The sequence below is a fragment of the Tupaia chinensis genome, unplaced genomic scaffold, assembly GCF_000334495.1.
Source record: "Tupaia chinensis unplaced genomic scaffold, TupChi_1.0 Scaffold149501_1, whole genome shotgun sequence".
Classification (NCBI taxonomy): domain Eukaryota; kingdom Metazoa; phylum Chordata; class Mammalia; order Scandentia; family Tupaiidae; genus Tupaia; species Tupaia belangeri.
In genome coordinates, this window is record NW_006209345.1 from 2,911,533 (window position 1) to 2,930,337 (window position 18,805).

An 18,805-nucleotide genomic window follows, 5' to 3' on the forward strand; every position below is an offset into this window, starting at 1 on the left:
TCAAAACTTTCTGAGGACCTTTATGTGCCTGGCTTTTTTTTTTTTTTTTTTTTAAGTTGCTTGATCCCTCAAAAATCCCTGTTTTCCTGCAGCTTATTCTGGCGTGAGAGATAAGACAACTATAAACTTAAAAAGATGTGTTAAACAATCTCTTGTGTTAGTTGTGGGAAGAGAACACAGGTGAAGGGGGCATCGAGGGTGTGGGTTAGTAACGAGCCCAGTCAGCGTGGCAGCCATGAGGCTCTCAGGGTGGAGCATCCCAGGCAGAGGAACAGCCAGTGCAAAGCCCCCGGGCAGAGCAGGCTTAGTGCAGCAGGAGGGAGTGAGGTGGTGGTGAGGTTAAGGCTCATCTCACAGACTCAGCCTTTTCTGCTTGACCATCCCCAATCTGCCCATGAAGCAATGAGGACTTTCTCAGGAAAGGAGAGCACTCTTGGTTTTGGTCACCAGCCTGGCTCTGGCCCTGGTGACGAGCACCCACCTGTTTTCCCCCAGGCTCTGCCCTGCACCCTAGGGCTTGGTGCACTGCTGGCCCTCCCAGGGGCCCTGGGCTCCGGTGGGAGTACTGAGGACAGCGTGGGCTCCAGCTCAGTCATTGTGGTCCTTCTGTTGCTGCTGCTGCTGCTGCTGGGCGCTGGCTTGGCCCTGGCCTGGCACCGCCTCAGCCGCGACTCAGGGGGCTACTACCACCCGGTTCGCCTGGGGGCTGTGCTGTGGGGTCGCACTCGTCGCCTGTTCTGGGCCAGCCCTCCAGGCCGCTGGCTTCGGGCCCAGGCTGAGCTGGGGCCATCAGATGACCCAGAACAGCAGGAGGATGAGCAAGATGCGGAAGACGACTACTGCACAGGCGGAGGCCTGGAAGCGGCCGAAGCCCGGGAAGACGAGCAGCTGTGCAGAGAGGGGTGTGGCCCAGGGCAGGTCCTGGAGCAGGCTGAAGAAGCCCCTGACGGTGACATCGAAGGGGGCCTAGGCCTCGGCTCCCAGGGGCCAGCAGGCTCTGGGGGCAGTGCTGAAGCCCTGCTGAGTGGCCTGCATGCCTTTGCGGGCAGTGCGGCCTGGGACGATAGCTCCAAGGCAGCTGGGGGCCAGGGCCTCCATGTCACCGCACTATAGGGGCAAACCTCAATGGCCCGCTCCCGCCACGGCCACTCATGTGCCTCTGCTTCTCTGGACACAGCCTGCTCTGGACTTGGGGTCCCCCTAAACCCCACATAGAGCACCTCAGACTGTTGCCCCTCACCAGTTCCCAAGACTGTGCATCCCTACAGGCACCAGCCAGCCATTAAATAAAACCCGTCCAGGCCCGTGGTTCTGTGGTCCTATGGTGACCCCTCCTTCCCTGACCAGGTCCTCCAGGCACGACCTGGCTCACTCCCACCCCCAGGAGTCCAGAAGAGCCAGGTGGGTATCATGATTCAATTGTTTAATTCTGAGGGCAGCCAAATGCTGAGTCCAGGTGGGTGGCGGGGCCCATCTACCAGCAGTTGTGGCCAGTAGCCCTCCATGCTCATGATCCAGGGGCACAGCCACACCCCAAAAAGACACTCCTATAGCCCCAGAAGTAACCTCAAGTCTCTAGTTGCAGCCCAGGCCCTGCTGCCCTCACAGCCTGTGGCGAAAGGGCCTCAACAGTTACCCTCCTCCCTACCCATCCTCCTAGCGCCCAGGGCGCCCACGGCCCCTCTTGGACTTCTTGGTCCCTGAGGGAGGACGGATGGGGAGGGGGGCAGTGCTTGAAGGTGGTGGCGGCGTCGGTGGTGGCAGGAGTGGAGGGAGAGGTGGCTCCATGGGCTCTGGTGGGCCAGGGCTGGGCCGGAACCCCTCGAAGGGGGAGAACTTGAGGGGGCTGCAGGGGAAACCAAGGCAGAGTCAGAGCCTGGTAGGCCTGCCAGGCCTGTTGACACTGGTCAGGCGAGCAGACTGTCCTTTCTGCCACAGGGCCTACAGACTCACATCCATGCAGCCCCTGTCACACAGAATGCAGGAGCTGAGGTCCCCAGGAAGGCGAGCAAACAGGGTGACATTAGTTAAGAGACTTGGTGAAGTCCAAAGCTAGAGCTGGCCTCTGCCCACTAGAGTCCCCAGCCCCAGACACCCTCTCCTCTCTGCCCCTTGGTACCTGATGGGGGTCCGGGGACTGCTGTTGAGGCGTCGGGGGGAGCGCACCTTGGGTTGGAAGGAGAAGCCCTCCTTTATGCTGTCCAGGACGGAGGGCGCCACGTATGTGAAGCCCTGGGCGGGGGAAGCGGCGTCAAGCAATGCCGTGTCTGCCATTCCCTATTCACATCCCTCCCCTGGGCCCCAGCCCTCACCAGGAAGGCCTGATTGGCACTCTCGCTGAGGGATGTGTCATCTGGACTGTCCACTGGTGTCTGCCGCGTGAAGCGTGTGTCAAACTGGCTCACGTCCTCCTCGGACTGCTGTGGGTAAAACCAAACAGGGCAGGGTTCAGAGGGCACCATGCAGACCCTCCTCCTGCCCCTGGGCCAATGGGACCTCCCTACTCACCAGAGAGGGCCTGAAAGGGGGGTCTATGCGGCGGGCCAGGAGGTCATCCCAATTGATATGCCGGAAGAAAGGGTGCCTCTGTGGATAGAATGCCCCAAACATGCCAAGAGCTCGCCCTGCTCTGGGCCCTGCCCCTTGTGCCCCATCACTCTTAGAGGCTCAGCCCTGCCCCCTTGTGGTGTTCCCTGGCCCACCTGCACATCAGCAGCATCTGCAGGGCCACCCCCAATCCGTTGGCTGGGATTCCGCTTCAGAAACTGGGGGACCAAGACAGAAGGTGAGGGCCTGGGAGAGGTACTGTTACTGTGCTCCCCGTGTCCCAAGGATGGTGGAGGTAAAGCATGGCCTCCACCTACTGAGATCCTCAGGGCTTTCAAAGTCTGGTCCAGATGTAGTCAGCCATGTGGGAGCCAGCCATCTCAATGCCACCAGCTGGCTCCACTTAAAAAAAAATTGGGGACCAGCAGATAGCATAAGGGCTACACCGCTGGACTCCCATGTAGTCAACCACGGTTCGAGTCCCAGACCCGGTGGCTTAAACTCACACCGGGTGCGTGTGCGTGCGTGCCCAAGATCCTGAGAGGAGAATGGAGGAGAAGGGATTGTGGTGTGGCCATCACCCCTGGGAGGTGAGTTCTTGCTTACTGTCTCTCTGTTTCTCTCTGTCTTTCTGGCAAGTGCACGCACCCTATAGCAAAAAACCTCTCAAAAAAAAAAAAAATTGAAGATAATAAATAAATGAAAGAAAAAAAAAGGGAAAAAAAAAAAGTCTGGTCCAATGGCACCTTTTCCACGAAGTCCAGGCAAAAGTTGACACCAGCCCAAGCTACTTTGGTGAGGATCCAAATACACATGTGGACCGCATGCCCAGCCCAGCCACCTCTGCCGCTGGCCTTCTGCTGGAAGTATGGCTGCTCATTGAACATCTTGCTGATCAGCACTTAGACTAGGGCTCGGGCCTGGGCTCAGACTCCTGGGCCCCAAAGCCAGTGTGCTTTTTGCTCCCAGAGGCAAGCGTGTACAGGCAGGGGTGGTCGGGAACTCACACAGAGTGGCTGGCGGGGCCTAGGAGAAGACTCAGGGGATCTGAGAGGCCATGGGAAAGAGGGAGCCCCACCTTTTTGACTAGATCCCGGGCATCTGGCGTGAGGTAGGGGGGCAGCACCAGCTTTCCCTTGATAATCTTATCCATGGTTTTCTTCCGGTTCTCTGCAGTAAAGGGTGGCTGGAGGAGGCAGAAGGTGAGAGGAGCCTGTGGGCCTCTCACCAGGCCCCTCCCCTGCCCAGGAGAGGAACCTCCTCCACTCCATCCCCGCCTCCCCAGAGGCTGGACTTGCCGATCCAGTGAGCATGTCGTACATCAGGGCCCCCAAACTCCACCAGTCCACCGCCCGGTTGTGGCCACTGCGCACCAGAATCTCAGGAGCCCTGGGGGCCAGATGGAACTGTCAGTCAGACCAGGCCTTTCTGGCCGTCCTCTGACCCCAGGGTCAGCCAGACACCACTTACATGTACTCAATGGTGCCGCAGAAGGTGTGAGTGACAGCACCCTCGTGGATGGACTCCTTGCAGAGCCCGAAGTCTGTCAGTTTGATGTGGCCTGGGGCAGAAGGTGGAAGGTTGTATTGGGCTCAGCCCTCCCTATGGCACTCCTTAGCCCTCCCTGGAGGCTGCAGACCCGGATTACGCAGCAGCTCCCACATGCTTTGCACACGCACGTACCCTGGCTGTTGAGCATGATGTTCTCAGGTTTGAGGTCTCGGTAGATGATGCCTTGGGAGTGGAGATGGCCCAGGGCCAGTGTGATCTCAGCTAGGTAGAAGCTGCAGAGATAGAACAGGGTGAAGACAGGGTGGGAGATGGGGCCAGACACTCATCGAGAGAGGGACAGAAGTAACACCCACCAGGCCGTGTCTTCCAGGAAGATGCCTTCTCGCTCCAGATGTGTGAAGAGCTCACCACCTGCGACACAAACACATCAGCAGCTGCATGCTGGGACCACGCCCCTCTGTTCTCTCTGAGTCTTATCTTCTTCTTAGGGAAAGTGGGGCTTATAATTCCCGCCCTACCTGCCTCACAGAGCTGCCGTGGGGATTCAATTCAATTCAGCAAACATCTACCGACGCCTACTCGGTGCCTGGCCCTGTGCTGGGTGAAGCTGGGGACAGAGATGAAGAGACCCAGCCATTGCCCTCAGGACGCTCAGTCTAATGGGGAGACAGACATGCACACAACTGCTCTACTTTGTCAGGCTGAGGCAACAGCTCTGACAGCTCAGCCAGAAAAACCTCACAGGGGAGACAGGGAGGACAAGATTCATCCCAACATAACAGAGAAGTGTGGTGGGGGTGGTACTTTAGGGGGATGCTGGGATGGAGGGGAGGGAATGTAGGGCTTACAGGGCTCATCCAGAGCTGATCAGGTAGATGGAGAAGCAGGCCTGGACCACTTCATGGTGAAGGGGATAGCGAGCTTTATCCTTTATAGTGTGTTATGGAATTCTGGGTAGAAATGTTGGGAACAACCCTGGCTCTGGCACTTAGTGGGGAGACACTAGAGTGCTGGTGAGCTGGAGGCCTCGGGCCCAAGTAAGACACAGTGGTGACTCCTCCCCCAAGACAGCAGAGAGGATGATGGACACTGCAGAGAGGGAACTGAGGGATTTGGGACCTGACCAGATGTGGGGGCACATGAGGAGAGGAGCAGGGTGTGAAGACGGAGTAGAAACAGACAGAACCACCTCTGAACTTCTATACAGATTCCTCCTCTTCCCATCCACCCTCAACACAGGTGAAGAGTACAGCAGGCACTGGACAGACGTTTGCTGAATGAATGAAGGTGGGCCTGGACAGACAGATGGATGGATGGATGGATGGGTAGGTGGGTGGGTAGATAGTGGTGTGGGTGTGGGGACCCCCCAAGTCATTCTCCATAACCGCATCTCTCAAGCCTCCTCCCAGTGCTTCCTGTGCTGCCTCCCTGCCCCTGCCCACAGCCCTGGCTGGGTCCACACTCATACCACTGAGGCACTCGAGGATGAGGTAGAGTTTGCCACCAGTCTGGAAGGCATAGGCCAGTTCCACAATGAAGGGGTGTTTCACTGACTCTAGAATATTCCGCTCAGCCCGCGTGTGTGCTGTGTCCTTGGCATTGCGCACGATTTTGGCCTGGAGATGCAGGAATCAGTTAGAAGTGGGGGGCACCCAGAGCTCCTTTGGACCCTCCAAATGTTACCCTCCTGCTATCTTTGGTCGCTCCACTGTATTTCTCCAGAACCTAGCTACTGTCAGCAATCAGCCTTTTCAGGATCTGGTTTCTCCTCTAACACAGGGGTTCCCAACCTCAGCATCACTGACGCTTTGGACCAGAAGTTGGTTGTGTTGAGATATTGTCTCGTACATATGGAATGTTTAGCAGCATCCCTGGCCTTCACCCACTGCATGCTGATAAAACTCCTCTCACTAGTCTTAACAATCAAAATGGTGTCCAAACACTGTCAAATATTCCCCCGGGAGGCAAAATTGCTGCTGTCTGAGGATTACTGCCAAACAACGTACATCACAATAAACTAGTAAATGGCAAAGACAGAGACTGTCTCCTTCACGTGTTCACTGCTGACTTCCCCAGGCCTGGCATAGTGCACTGGGAATGCCGGTCCCTCAGAATTTGTTGGCTAAAACAAATGACTCACCTTCCTCAGGACTTTCATGGCATATATTTTGCCCAGGTTGGTGCCTTGCACCTTTCGCACCTGGAACACCTGTAGGGCAGGGGAGACAGGATCAACTTCCCTCTCCACATCCTATCTTTAAGAAGCCCCACCCTGAAGTGCTGACATAGGAACCAAAAGCCCAGGCCCACCCATGGGTGGGGCAGTAAAGATTTAAAATGTGATTTTGTGAGGATCTGCCCTTCCCTCCTTTGTTTGTAGCTTTGAACACTATCAGAGACTCTGCTGACTTACAAGTCTAAGTTGTTTGGAGAACCCTTTGCTGTCTCAAAAGAGGCTGTGGAATGGTGAGTGCCAGTACCTTGCCATAGCCTCCCTTGCCCAGCACACGCAGCAGCTCAAAGCAGTGAGGTCCAATGCGCTCAGGGCCGAGGTTCACGCTGGTCTCCGTCAGCTCCACCTCCTCATAGTGTCCCAGAGGCCTATGGACATACTCAGTTAGTAGGGGCCAAGCCCCAGTGCTCCACAAGTCCCCTTCCCTCTCCATCCCGACCCCACCCCCAAAACGACCCTCACTCACTCCAGGCCAGCCGCCCTCAAATCAGCAAGGGGACACACGTCCTGTGAGAAACCGAGGGATAAGAGCCAAGGGAGGTGCCAGGATACTTCCCTCTCCCTCCCAAGCTGGTCTGGAGGAGTGGGTCAGAGATGGAAGCTAGCAGGGGATGGGCAAGATCTGGGGAGAAGCCGAGGGCAGAAAAGGGCTAGAGGTCATCACGAAGAGAGTTCGGGGTGAAGGTCAGCGGGTAATAGGGAGTAGGATCTAAGAAGGATCGGGGTCTGCAGGGTCGGAGCCCAATGGGTCATGGGAGCCGCATCCCCAGCTTGGGCTGGATGGTAGGATCGGCTCCTGAATCCAGACGCGCCGGGCGGAGCACTCACCGCGGGGCTGAACTCCGGGTCGCCCTCGCCTTCACTGCCTTCCTCCGTCTCTAAGTCCAGATCAAACACGGCCGCCATGGCCGCGTCGGCCCCACGGGCCCCCCGGCCCGAACTTGGCCGCGCTCTGACTGACAGTCCCGTCGGGGCTTGCCCGTAATCATTCCGCTGCGGCGGCCGCGCGCTCCGATGACGCAAGTGGCTTCGCTGTCCCTCTCGCCAACAGCTTAGACTCTGGCAGGGGGAAAGATGGCTTCCGCCGCGGGGCTTCTCGGGGGTTGTAGTCCCAGAGTGGCGGGCGCCTTCAGCCTGAGTCCACTTCTGAGAGACCCAGTCTTCCCAGCACTGGCAGCGGGGTGGGCACCGGCCAGGAGCAGCGTGGAAGGCGCCTGTTTTTGTCCTGGGGAGAGTTTAAATGTAGACGAGGAAGAGACGGAAATTCATGCAGGTGTTGTGTGTAAGTACAATCCCCAGCCCTATTGTAGTCGTGCGCTGCTAGGCTGGCTGGGTGGCAAGAGGCAGGTGGTGTGCCTCTCTGTTCGCATGGAAAGGGAGAGGCTGCATCAAGGTTTCCCTAACGTGCCTCTGGCTCAAGGATCCTGCAGGTAGAGCTTTTACTCTGCCGGGCTTCGTTCCTTCCCTAAGGGATTTGAGGATTAATGATCCACCTATAAATATGCTCTTTCACTAGAGTTTGCTCCATTATCTATTTAGGCACATTTGGTAATTTGGCTGCCAGGTACAGAACAGGCACTTAAAACTTTGTTGATGGGGCTTGCAGGTGCCTGGTGGTTGGGGGCGCTAGACTCCCACATGGTTGACCATGGTTCAATTCCTGGAGCTGGCAGCTTCCTTTCTGGCTTTCTCTCTGTGTCTCGCTCTGGTCAAAGTGAAAGTAACAATAATAATACATAAAATAAATGAAATAATTCTTTAAAACAAATAAATAAAACTATTTTGAAAGAATGAACAAATGAACACACCAAACTTGGTCTGTGACTTTAGATCGGGCATGGATTTTTGTTGGCTGTAGCTCTGTGGGGGTGAATTTGGGCTAGACCAGGTGTGAGTTCTGATTGTTGGAGGCTGTCCGGATGTGCATTCCAGTTGCACAGAGGATGCTGGGTATGAATTCAGATGAACAGAACTTAGGATCGTCCAGGTTATATGGTTGGATGTGGCCCTCCAGTTGCAATTCCACCAGAGAAGACCCTAGGTTTGGGCCCTGTTGTGGGCCCCACCCCCATCTAGCTGATCCCGAGGAGTTGTCCAGTCTAGAAAACCTGTCCCAGACTCCAGACACTTGACTAGTCCATAAAACTTTATTTGGAAGGGATATTTGGGGAGCTGTCCAGAGCTCCCTTGCTGTGCAGAGGCAGGAGTTCTTAAAGCAGCCTTCCCTAAATTATGAAACAGGGTAGACTCTGCTCTGCCCATGCTAGTTAGAAGTGCCAGATAGCAGAGTACCAGAAGCTTGGTGAAGAAGGTGCGTGATGCATGGAAGGAAGGTATTCACATGTCTCGGGGCCACTTAAGAATAAGGGCAGAGAGGTGAGGGGTCCTAGAAGCTGAGAGAGCGTGTAAGACTTAAAAGCAGAAACTTGTATTTTGCACCATGTTCCACAGCCCTCCTTCCACTGGTATGCTCTTGGGGCATTCATTTTTCCCGGCTGTCTGTTTCCTCTTCTATAGAATGGGAGCAGTAGTGTCTGCCTAGGTGTGAGGGGAGATGATTACTGCTGACCACAGGGCACCTGCTTCTTTTGCTCAGGCCAAATGAGGCAAGTAGGGCCAGTAGGCCAAAAGTTTTTAGCAGGCTTTAAAACCATCCTGGAATTGAGGTAAGAGGAAGACAGGGGCTTTAGTCTCAGGTTTCTCTGGGATTTGTCCAAGGCCAGGGGCCTAGCCAGGTACTCTCTTCGTGTAGGTGGCAGGAAGAGATCCAGACCTGGTGGGGTGGGGGCAACGGCTGGGTTGGAACCCACTCCCACCCGGGGGGCGAGAGGAGAATAGTGGCAGTCTGTGTATACAGCTATTGTACTTTCTCCAAGGTTAGAATCCAGGGGCAGGTGTTGGCCTTTGTGAGGGCCAACATAGTTGCTTTGGTAGCCCTTGAGCCCAGAGAACTTTGGTGTCAAAACAGCCCTGCCATTCTGAAGCAGACCTGAGGCACTGGAGTGGGCCAGGCTATCGGGGCAGGGCTATAGGGAGAAAGGCAGGAAGAGCATGAGGAAGCAGAGGGTACCAAGCCCCTCCCCCAGCACATGGTTCCTGCTCCCTAACTCCAGTGCTATTTGAAGTGAGACAGGAAGTGAGCAACAGGATAGTTGGGTCCATCAATGCCCAGGCCCTGGCAGAGGCCCAGCAGGCGGTGGCGGGCCTCAGCGGGGCTGGGCCCAGCACAGGCCACACTACAATAGGGCTCCTCATACTCGCCAGGCACCAGGGCTTCCTCTAGCAGATTAAGGCGCAGTAGGCCCTGGTCATGCATGGCTTGCAGGGTCTCATGACTGGCAGTGGAACTTAGTGCTTGCAGGTGCTGAGACACCAGGCACATGATGCCCACCAGGTGACCACGGGCACGTGGGTGGGTGGGCAGGGCAGGCCGCAGGCCACAGGCCACCATAGCAGCAGCCAACAGCAGGTCCACGCCATAGAGCTCCAGAATCCAGTCACGCAGATAGAAGCCACCCATGCGGGGGTTGATTTCAATGAGCCGAGGCCCGGCACCGGTCAGCTTGAGCTCCACATTGAAAACCCCATCAAGCAGACCACAGCCCAAGCAGCAGCGGAAAGCTGCCTGCACCATCTGTGCCTCCTGCTCTGGCGCCAGCCCAGTAGGCATGCAGGCTGCTGTCTCAGTGAAACCAGGCAGCCTTGTAGGACCATTGTCAGAGACAAAGGCAGCTAGCAGCCGCCCACCAAACAACACCAAGTCCACGTCGTGCTCAGTGCCCTCCACAAACTCCATCAACAACATGGCATTACCCCAGCCCAGTCCAATGCCCGGGTGGTCAGCCTCACCCTGCAAGTCACGGGCAATTCGAGAAAAGTGTTCATGGCACTGTGACGCATCCTCCACCAGTCGCACACCCACTGCACCTGCCCCGAACTCCAGCTTCATGACACCTGGCAGGGGTATCTGATGGACAGCCCTCTCCACGTCAGCTTCGCTCTCCAGTGGGCAGCAGGGCACGGCATGAAGAGAGGGCGCAGGCCAGGGTGGGCCGCGGCAGCGCAACAAGTGTAGCTGGGTGCGGCTCTTCTGCTTGGCCAGACGCATAGCAGCCGGGGGGCTGCAAGGCAGACCCAGCTCCTGGCAGAGCAGAGCTGTGAGCACCAGGCAGTCATCCCAGTAGGAGAAGCAGCCATCGAGCTGCAGGCCACGTGCTCGTACCAACTCTGCCAGCAGCCGTGCGTTCTCCTCATCCCTCCGGTGCTCCGTCACATCAAAGTGGATGAAGGTCTGTACCAACTGGGATGCGAAGTGGTTGGGGTCTGACTCCACCAAGTGCAGCTGTAGAAACCACAGGAAGGCAGTATACCCAGGTCAGCCAGTGCTGGGCTCTGGGGAGATACGATGGGGCCCAGGATGTGATCCTGGCCCTCAGAGAAAACAATTCACAAACTCCAGACTCTCGATATTTGTTGGTAATTGACTAAATGGAAGGGGGGGGGGCAACTAATGCAGTATAGACAGGAAGGAAGGCATCCTAGAGAAGGCAAGGCTTAAGTTGGGGCCAAAGAATAAGAATCTTTCAGAGGAGGGGCTTGGTGGTGGCACAGTGTAAAATGCAACACTGTGAGGCTGACCCGCATGGCAGGTTTTGGGTTTGCATCCAGAGACCTCCCTGAGTATGCCAGGCACATGAGTATCCATGATCTAGGCCTGGCTGAAGCCAGGGATGGACTGTGGCACCAGGATCCTGCTGGAGGCTGCTCTCTCTCTCTCCCTGTCTCTGTGTCTCATTGTTCTACTCAGTCTTGGAAGAAATGGATCAATAGACCAAAAAATTAAAGAGTTGGCCAGAGGAAAGAGGAAGCTAGGAAAGACAGCTGCAAGAGGGGAAGGGCATGATCTGGGTGGGCAGAGACTGGAATGCAGAGGGGAGGGTGAGAGGGATTGGTGGGCTCATTCCCACAGGCAGCCTCACTGGCCAAGGCTTGTAAAGAAGCCACCAGGGTTGGGACAGGTGGTTTGGTCATTGTTCAGTCCACGTGTTCTAACACTGAGAGGTGCCCATGGAGGAATCCAGTGGGGCCCCTTGTCCCCAAGCTCCTGCCTTCTGGGGAAAGACAGACACAAGCAGCTGATACCCAGGGCAGAGGCAGCCACTGATGAGGGAGAGATGGCTGCACCATAACATTTGGCATCAGTAGCAGAGTGACATTCAGCTGCAGGACACACTGTGCAAGGCAGGGAGCAAAGAGGAAGGGGGATGTTCTAGGTGGCATTCTTCAGGGGATGTTGCACTGTGGGAGAGGCCGTAAGGAGGTCACCGTGGTAGATTAGGGCTAACCTGAGAAAGCCTCTGTTTTCTTATCTGTTCAATGGGAATGTCTACCTGGGGCCAGCAGGTGGCATGATGGTTTAGGACACTAGACTCCCACATGACCAACCATGGTTCGAGTCCTGGACCTGGAGGCTTGCTTTCTCACTTTTTTTTCTCTCACTTTCTCACTGTCCCTCTCTAGTCAAATTAAAATAAATAAATAAAGTTAAATTAAATGATTCTTAAAAAAAAAAAAGAGGGGGGCCCGACAAGTGGCATGGTGGTTAAAGGCACTGGACTCTCACATGGTCAACCATGGTTCAAGTCCTGGACCTAACAGTTTGCTTTCTTACTTTCCTTCTCTCTCACTCTCACTCCCTCTCCACTAAAATTGAATTTAAAAATAAATAAATAAAGTTAAATTTTAAAATAATTCTTTAAAAAAAGAAGAAGAAGAAGAATGTCTACCTGCTAGGCTCACTCCACATTCTGTAATGAGAGTACACTACTTGTGAACTTGATTTGTAAGCCGCTCCCCAGCACCTTCCGCGGGCTCTGAGTGCCAAGTGTCAGAAATTCAACCTCAAAAACCCTACCCTTTTCCCAGAACTAAGCCAGGCTCCTTAATCTGGTATGCAAGTCCGGCTCTGGCGCTGTGAGTGCCACCCTTGTCCCCCTCCATCTCCAGTTTATCAACCTCGGGCTCATCGTCTTTTCGTGAGGGGCTCGTGCCGTTCCCGTGGGGCCTCTCATACCTAGCAAGGGCAGAAGAGCTTAGCTCTCTAACCCAGACGGGCGGCGGGCTACGCCCTTACACCTGGGCTTTGGCGGACGCGCAGCGACGGCCCCCTCCACTACGCTTCTAGCCCCGCCTCGAAGCCCCACCCCGCTCCAGGCCCCGCCCCGCGGTCCCTCCTCCACCACTCAGGCCTGGACTTGCGGCCCGACCCCGCCCCGGGCCCCGCCTACCTTGAGCCCGTAGTCGCGCGCCGCCTCCCACACGAACTTTTTGCTGACACCGCCGGCGCCGACCAGCAATATCTGTTTGCCCTCCATGAGGCATCGCGCCGAGCGCCGGAGCATGGTCTCCACCAACGGCGCGGCCGCCGCCTCCTCGCCCAGACGCGGCGCGGCCCACAGCCCTTCAAATGCGCCGCACGCCTCCAAGCACAGGCCACTGTTCAGCTCCAGAGCCACCGGCGTCAGCGCTCGGTCCACCACCGACAGTGCGAAGTCCACACCTGGGCCGGACCCGGGATATGGACTCAGTGTGGGCGGCCCTGAGCCCACGACCCCTGGCGCCCGGCCCTGTTCTCCCGAACTCACCGAGGAAGTCAATGCGGGCCTGGCGCCCGCCGCGCTGCTCGGCGCTCAGGCCGGCCTCCAGGGCCAGTACCGCGGCCAGCCGGGCCTCGGCCGCCGCCTTGACGCGCTGCCGCACGACCCCCACCTGCGCCGCCTCACGCAAGCCACACTGGGCCAGCGCCACCTCCAGCGTCCTCGGCAGGGAGCTCTGGTGCCGAAGAGGCCGGTCTCTGCGACCCACACCGCACACCACCTGGGCAGGGTGTGGCTCAGGGGGCTGGCCCAGGAGGATCCCCCGCGTCTCTCTACTCCCACAAACCTCTCTTTGTGCCACCATCCTGGCCAGACCCCTCCTGAGCATTCAAGCAGCTCCATACTCCAATGCGACTTAAACTGCACAAACTACCCTCCCCTACCACAGACCTGGTACCCTCTACGGATTCAACCCAGGCTTCCAGGCCCAGAGGGCCCCAAGGATGCTAGCTCCTAGTTCCTGAGACTCTGGGGGGCCTGTGCCACCCAGGGGTGGCCCAGTCCTAGCATCTCCCCTGGAAGTTTCTCTCCTCCACTGGACCTCCCTAAGGGAAGGATTGAATCTCTATCTAAGCTTGGCCCAGAGCTGTGTCCCCAGGAGGGTCTCCAAGCCTTCCTGGGCTCTTCCTAACAGGCTGCAGGCACTGGAAATTTATCAAGGACCCTGAATCAGCCTCTTGTGGGGTTCCCTGGGAAGGGGTTTGAACCCCCTGCTCTCCAGTATGAGGCAGAGCACAGGGGCAGGGGCAAGGGCTCCTGATGTGGGAGGGTTTCCGGAGGGTGGAGAGAAGGGAGAAGTGTGAGGCCCAGGAATACTCTAACCTGGAGCTGCCTCTGAGACTTGGCCTCTCTGCCCAGAGCCTGCTCAGGGATCCTCCTCATATGGGTGGTGCTGAGCTGATGTGCCATGGGCAGGGTCATGACCTGGACCTGGGCCACACTCACCTTGCTCAGCAGAGGCCTGTCACCTTGTGTCCGACACACCACGGCACAGATACGCATAGCCAGTTCGGGGCCAGGAGAGGGACCACCTGGGGAAAGATGAAGACCACCTAAGCCCAACACAGAGCAGCTAGAAAGCCATGCCCAGGTCCTAGCCCTGATCAGCCCAGGTGACTTTCACCTGGAAAAGGCAGCTGGGGAGGTGGGCACACAGCCTCTACCAGGATGCTCTCCTCCTCCTCCAGCTTCTCCAGCAAGGCCAGCACTGTGTCCACCACTGTGTCCAGCTCCCTCCGTGGGTGCAGGTGCAATGTCTGCCACCCCCGCCATCGCCAGCCACTGAGCTTCACAGCCACCTGCAGCGTGGAGGGGAAAGGGACCACCTCAATACCATACCATGTACCTACAGGTGGGATCCCCATCCCACAGAAGCCAATGAGTAAACTGAGATAAGGAGGAAGGGGATTTCTTCAGAGAGGAGGGACGGTGGCAGGGCCAAAAGCTGGGGACAACCTCCCAGCAGGACTTGGTAACCAGGCATGGGTCCCATCCAGGTGGCATCTGCACAGACCTTAGGGTGGGCTAGTGCCTGTTACCTGAAGGGCATCACCCAGGGCCTCGGAGTGCAGAAAGGCCCCTACTTCCTCTTTCACCAGTGTTTCCTGGCCCTCTTTGCCACTCAGCTCCACCAGCCGTAGTCCCGGGATGGCATCCCCTCCCTGAAGCAACCCTGTCACCTTGTGTCCGACACACCACGGCACAGATACGCATAGCCAGTTCGGGGCCAGGAGAGGGACCACCTGGGGAAAGATGAAGACCACCTAAGCCCAACACAGAGCAGCTAGAAAGCCATGCCCAGGTCCTAGCCCTGATCAGCCCAGGTGACTTTCACCTGGAAAAGGCAGCTGGGGAGGTGGGCACACAGCCTCTACCAGGATGCTCTCCTCCTCCTCCAGCTTCTCCAGCAAGGCCAGCACTGTGTCCACCACTGTGTCCAGCTCCCTCCGTGGGTGCAGGTGCAATGTCTGCCACCCCCGCCATCGCCAGCCACTGAGCTTCACAGCCACCTGCAGCGTGGAGGGGAAAGGGACCACCTCAATACCATACCATGTACCTACAGGTGGGATCCCCATCCCACAGAAGCCAATGAGTAAACTGAGATAAGGAGGAAGGGGATTTCTTCAGAGAGGAGGGACGGTGGCAGGGCCAAAAGCTGGGGACAACCTCCCAGCAGGACTTGGTAACCAGGCATGGGTCCCATCCAGGTGGCATCTGCACAGACCTTAGGGTGGGCTAGTGCCTGTTACCTGAAGGGCATCACCCAGGGCCTCGGAGTGCAGAAAGGCCCCTACTTCCTCTTTCACCAGTGTTTCCTGGCCCTCTTTGCCACTCAGCTCCACCAGCCGTAGTCCCGGGCTGGCATCCCCTCCCTGAAGCAACCCTGGCGGCTTGTAGGTGAAAGCTAGGGTAGCTGGCACAGCCGCACCGCCTTGCTGGGCCAGCAACCGCCGTGTCAGCAGCCGGTCCTCTAGCAGCCGGGCCAGCTCAGCCGAAGCTCCTGTGGGGCAGGTCAGGTCACGGGCAAGCTCTGCTGCCTCCCGGCCTTGGCCAGGCCCCAGCCCTAGGCCTGCCAAGAAGTAGGTGGCACGGCGTGGGGGTACAAAGTCATCCAGGAATGTCAGGCCCCCCGGATGGAAGCTCACGGCCTTGGAGACCAGCAGGGCTGCCTCACCCGGTTGCCCGGGTGCTGGCACCTTCGTCAGCCAAGCAGGTGACAGGCAAAGGAGCATGTTTCCTGTGGGCAGAGGGAGGCAGGTTGCTGGCCAGGGAAGTCTCAATGCCCCTGTGCCCTCCCTGGGCCCTGCATCATGGGGGGCAGTGACTTCCAGATCCCCCCCCCACCCCACGCAGGATGGCAGCTGGTCCAATGGAATGCAGGCAGTTGCCAGGGTTGGTGGGTATTTTAAGATGTGGCTGGGCCTGGGCAGGGCTGCCTTTTCTGTAGAAGTGGGTGGAGGAACTTGAGCACACACTCACCGGGACTCTGGACGCCGCCCTCCAGCAGCACGGACAGAAAGGTGCTGGGGGATCCCAGGATGCACAAGGTCACTTCTGCCCCAGGGCAGCCTCAGGGGAAAAGAACATGGCCGAGCTCACCAGGGGCTCCCCTTGCCATCTTTCTGCCCACTTTTTCCATCCCCATTCCTACCCTCAACCTTGCATATCCAGCTCTTTCCTGGGGCTCAAATGAGTACAGGGGATGGAGAGGGAGCTGGAGAGGGAAGAGAGAGTCACCCACCCATCCTGCACTGTGAAGTTGGCTCCCTTCTCTCTGCAGCTAGTCCAGAAGGCTATGCAGACTGGGTGACCAGAGACCTGAGTTCTAGCCTGAGCTCCGACTTGCTGTGTGGAGACAGTTTCTCTGAGCCTCGGTTCCCCTGTCTGTATAATGCAACCAAGTCTGTGACTCTCATGTATTCTTAGCTATGAACCCTCTGTCCTCAGAAAGTCTTTTGTGGCCACCTGATACAGAAAACAGATAAGACAGGGGAGGAGTCTCGGGTCCCAACTGCTCAGCAATCTCCTCAACAGCTCCCAAGATGCTTCTCCAGAAGCTTCAGCCCTGTAGAACATGGTTTGCAAACCCCAGGGCTGAATCTTTTAGGGGAGGGTGGGAAGGAGGAGAGCCCTAACCTCTGACTTCACTGGTACTTCACTTAGAAATAATCCCTGCCCATCTAGAGATGACTGGTGTTGCCTCCCTGCCTTCAAAACAACCCAGAGGCTGCAGAAGGGGCCCACCTCCACTTGAATGGGGAAAGCAGACTGGGCTGAGGTCCCCTCCCTGCCCCCCAGGGTACCCTCCATGAAGCCCTTGGCACCTGTACGGGGCACCTGGCTGCGGTCCTGGGTCTCCGGGAGGCCAGCTTGCTGCAGACAACTCTGCAGGAGGCTGTAGTAGTAGACAGTCCAGGCCCGGGCCGCAGCCCCTTCAGGGGAGCCTTTGCAGTCCAGGCCCACATCCTGGCGCCAGGAGCCAGGAAAGCAGCCTGTGGGTGGGAGGTCGGAGCCCCCTCCCCCTGGGCTCTCCTCTTCTTCCAGGTCCTTGGAGCCCAGGGGGCAATCCCACTTGGGACCCAGTGGATCCAGCGAGAGCTGAGGAGAGCAGAAGTGATGGGTCTTGGGTAGGGTGGGCAACGATGCACACTAAATCACGCAATGTTGTATGCTCCCCCCCAACCTGGGTGATCTCAAGACAGACAGTGTCCAAAGGAACAGGAGGGGAAGAAGATGGGCTGGGGAAGGGGCGGTAAAGGTTTGTCAGTGGGATGTGTGGATGGGAGTGCTTTGTCAACTGTTGTGTGACATACCCCAGAGGAGGCAGGAAGCATCGCCTTACTGGCTGGACCACTTATCCTCCACCCCACACTGGAGCCTGCCCTCACTGGGTTCATGGTGCAGGGATTTTTGTGTTTGCTTCGTTGAGGCAGCCCCAGCACCTGAAATGATCCTGGCACACAGTAACTGCTCAGTCAGTGTTTGCTAGCTGAACAATGTACGAGTGAATGACTCCGGCAATTGCTCCTGGGCCGCTCACTTTCTCTGGGTCTCAGTGGCCCATCTCCCACAATGGAGTCTTGCTGACACCTAGAGAGGCATGCAATTTGTCATGCCCAAGCAGGCCTTGAAGACCTACTGTGCAGCCGGCCCTGTGCTAGGCGTTGAGAGGGGAAAGTCTGGGGCCTGTCTTTTTAGACATCTGAATAGTGGAAATGCTTCCTTTGGGAGGAAGCTAACACCCTCTGCCCCTCTCTGAGTGTGGCAGACTCAAACAGGGCTGCTAGGAGGTTCGGTGTAAGCGTAGGTGGGGACACTTATTCTCTGTAGTTCTCAGGTCTGGACAGGCTTGGCAGTTGGCCTGTCCTCCAGGGTCCAGGCTGGGCCACTTGGGCCAACTGTGAGTCTTTTTGGGCACTGAGGTTGCCTGGTGCCTTCCCTCTCCCACTCAGGGTACCGATGAAGCTTGGACTGAGAGAATCGCTCAGTGGTTGGGAGACAGTGGGCTGCAGCAGGACAGCTGGGCCTCAGCTCTGGGCTTGACTCCCAGTTACCGGCTAGACTCAGCTTCATGCCCTCTCCTAGAGGGCGAGCTCCTGGGTTCCGCATTGTGGGTTCACTGCTCTGTCTCCATATCTAGGATAGTGGTGGATGCATAGTAGGTGCTCAGCAATGTGGTGAGATGACTGTCTATGAGGGGGCCTAACAGTGCCCACCTCCCAGGGAGGATGGGGGAGAGATGGAGGGGCTGGTACACGAGGTGAGGGTGTGGGGTGTGGAGCTGTCTGCACAGAGCAGTCCCTAGGGTTATGCCACTAGCGGCCAGGTGCTGCCCTTTGGACTCTCCCTCTGTCTAGGAACTTGGGATTTTGGGGGTAAGGACCGCAGGGGACTCACCATCTTGCAGGTGGAGAGGCTGAGAGACTGCTAGCAGAGACAGAAGGAGAGTCAAGAAAGAGAGACAAAGGAAGAGTCAAGGCAGGTTGGTCCCAGCTCCTAAGACTTTAGCTGCCAGGGCTGTTCTGTCTCATTAGTAAGTGACAAGGCTGCCCTGCCCCCACCCCAGGAAGGAGGGATTTCTGCCCCTAACCCCTTGGGTCCTGCACTCCCAGCCCACACCCTGTGATTGCTCCCGGGTGCACTTGGGGTTGGGGGATGGGGGTCCTGACTCAGCCACGACCCTGGCTCATCTCTTCTTGGGGGGGAAGGGGAGGGATGTGCCCTGGGTCCCTGTGAGTGAGAAGGAGAGAGGGTGTGGGTGGGGTGGAGTAGTGTCGCGGCACCCGCTGAGGGTGCAGTCGCTCAGGGTCCCGTCCTCGCGGTCCCTGCCCCGACAGCCCCTCTCACCAACTCTCCC

At 57.3% G+C, this 18,805-nt stretch overlaps 3 protein-coding genes across 4 annotated transcripts in view; 1 reads left to right on the forward strand and 2 right to left on the reverse strand.

Annotated features, from left to right (window-relative positions):
* Positions 1-1,308, forward strand: part of PTPRCAP (protein tyrosine phosphatase receptor type C associated protein) — a 3,141-nt gene extending 1,833 nt beyond the window's left edge. The window contains exon 2 of the mRNA XM_006171288.3: positions 496-1,308. Coding sequence (XP_006171350.1) covers positions 496-1,113 — 618 coding nt within the window. The 3' untranslated portion in view covers positions 1,114-1,308. The remainder of the gene's footprint in view (positions 1-495) is intronic.
* A 98-nt stretch (positions 1,309-1,406) lies between these two features.
* RPS6KB2 (ribosomal protein S6 kinase B2) lies at positions 1,407-7,320 on the reverse strand. Of its 2 annotated transcripts, XM_006171287.3 has the most exons (15): positions 7,121-7,320; positions 6,759-6,799; positions 6,540-6,660; positions 6,200-6,268; positions 5,528-5,675; positions 4,413-4,470; positions 4,231-4,331; positions 4,018-4,108; positions 3,846-3,936; positions 3,626-3,733; positions 2,703-2,765; positions 2,509-2,586; positions 2,313-2,420; positions 2,120-2,232; positions 1,407-1,846 (listed from the first exon to the last, which is right to left on the reverse strand). In XM_006171287.3, exons 1-15 carry the CDS (start codon positions 7,196-7,198, stop codon positions 1,657-1,659), a joined length of 1,458 nt encoding a protein of 485 aa, XP_006171349.1. In that variant the 5' UTR covers positions 7,199-7,320; the 3' UTR covers positions 1,407-1,656. The 2 variants fall into 2 exon arrangements, with proteins under 2 accessions (XP_006171349.1, XP_006171348.1); XM_006171286.2 differs by lacking the exon at positions 6,759-6,799 and having other exon boundaries at positions 7,121-7,240.
* Positions 7,321-8,797: 1,477 nt separating this feature from the next.
* On the reverse strand, positions 8,798-18,369 carry CARNS1 (carnosine synthase 1). Its single transcript, XM_006171289.3, has 9 exons — positions 18,346-18,369; positions 16,773-17,046; positions 15,928-16,017; positions 15,198-15,685; positions 14,783-14,957; positions 13,894-13,979; positions 12,937-13,168; positions 12,580-12,851; positions 8,798-10,634 (listed from the first exon to the last, which is right to left on the reverse strand). The coding sequence occupies exons 1-9, from the start codon at positions 18,346-18,348 to the stop codon at positions 9,408-9,410; spliced, it is 2,847 nt and encodes a 948-aa protein (XP_006171351.2). The 5' UTR covers positions 18,349-18,369; the 3' UTR covers positions 8,798-9,407.
* Between the last annotated feature and the right edge of the window lie 436 nt (positions 18,370-18,805).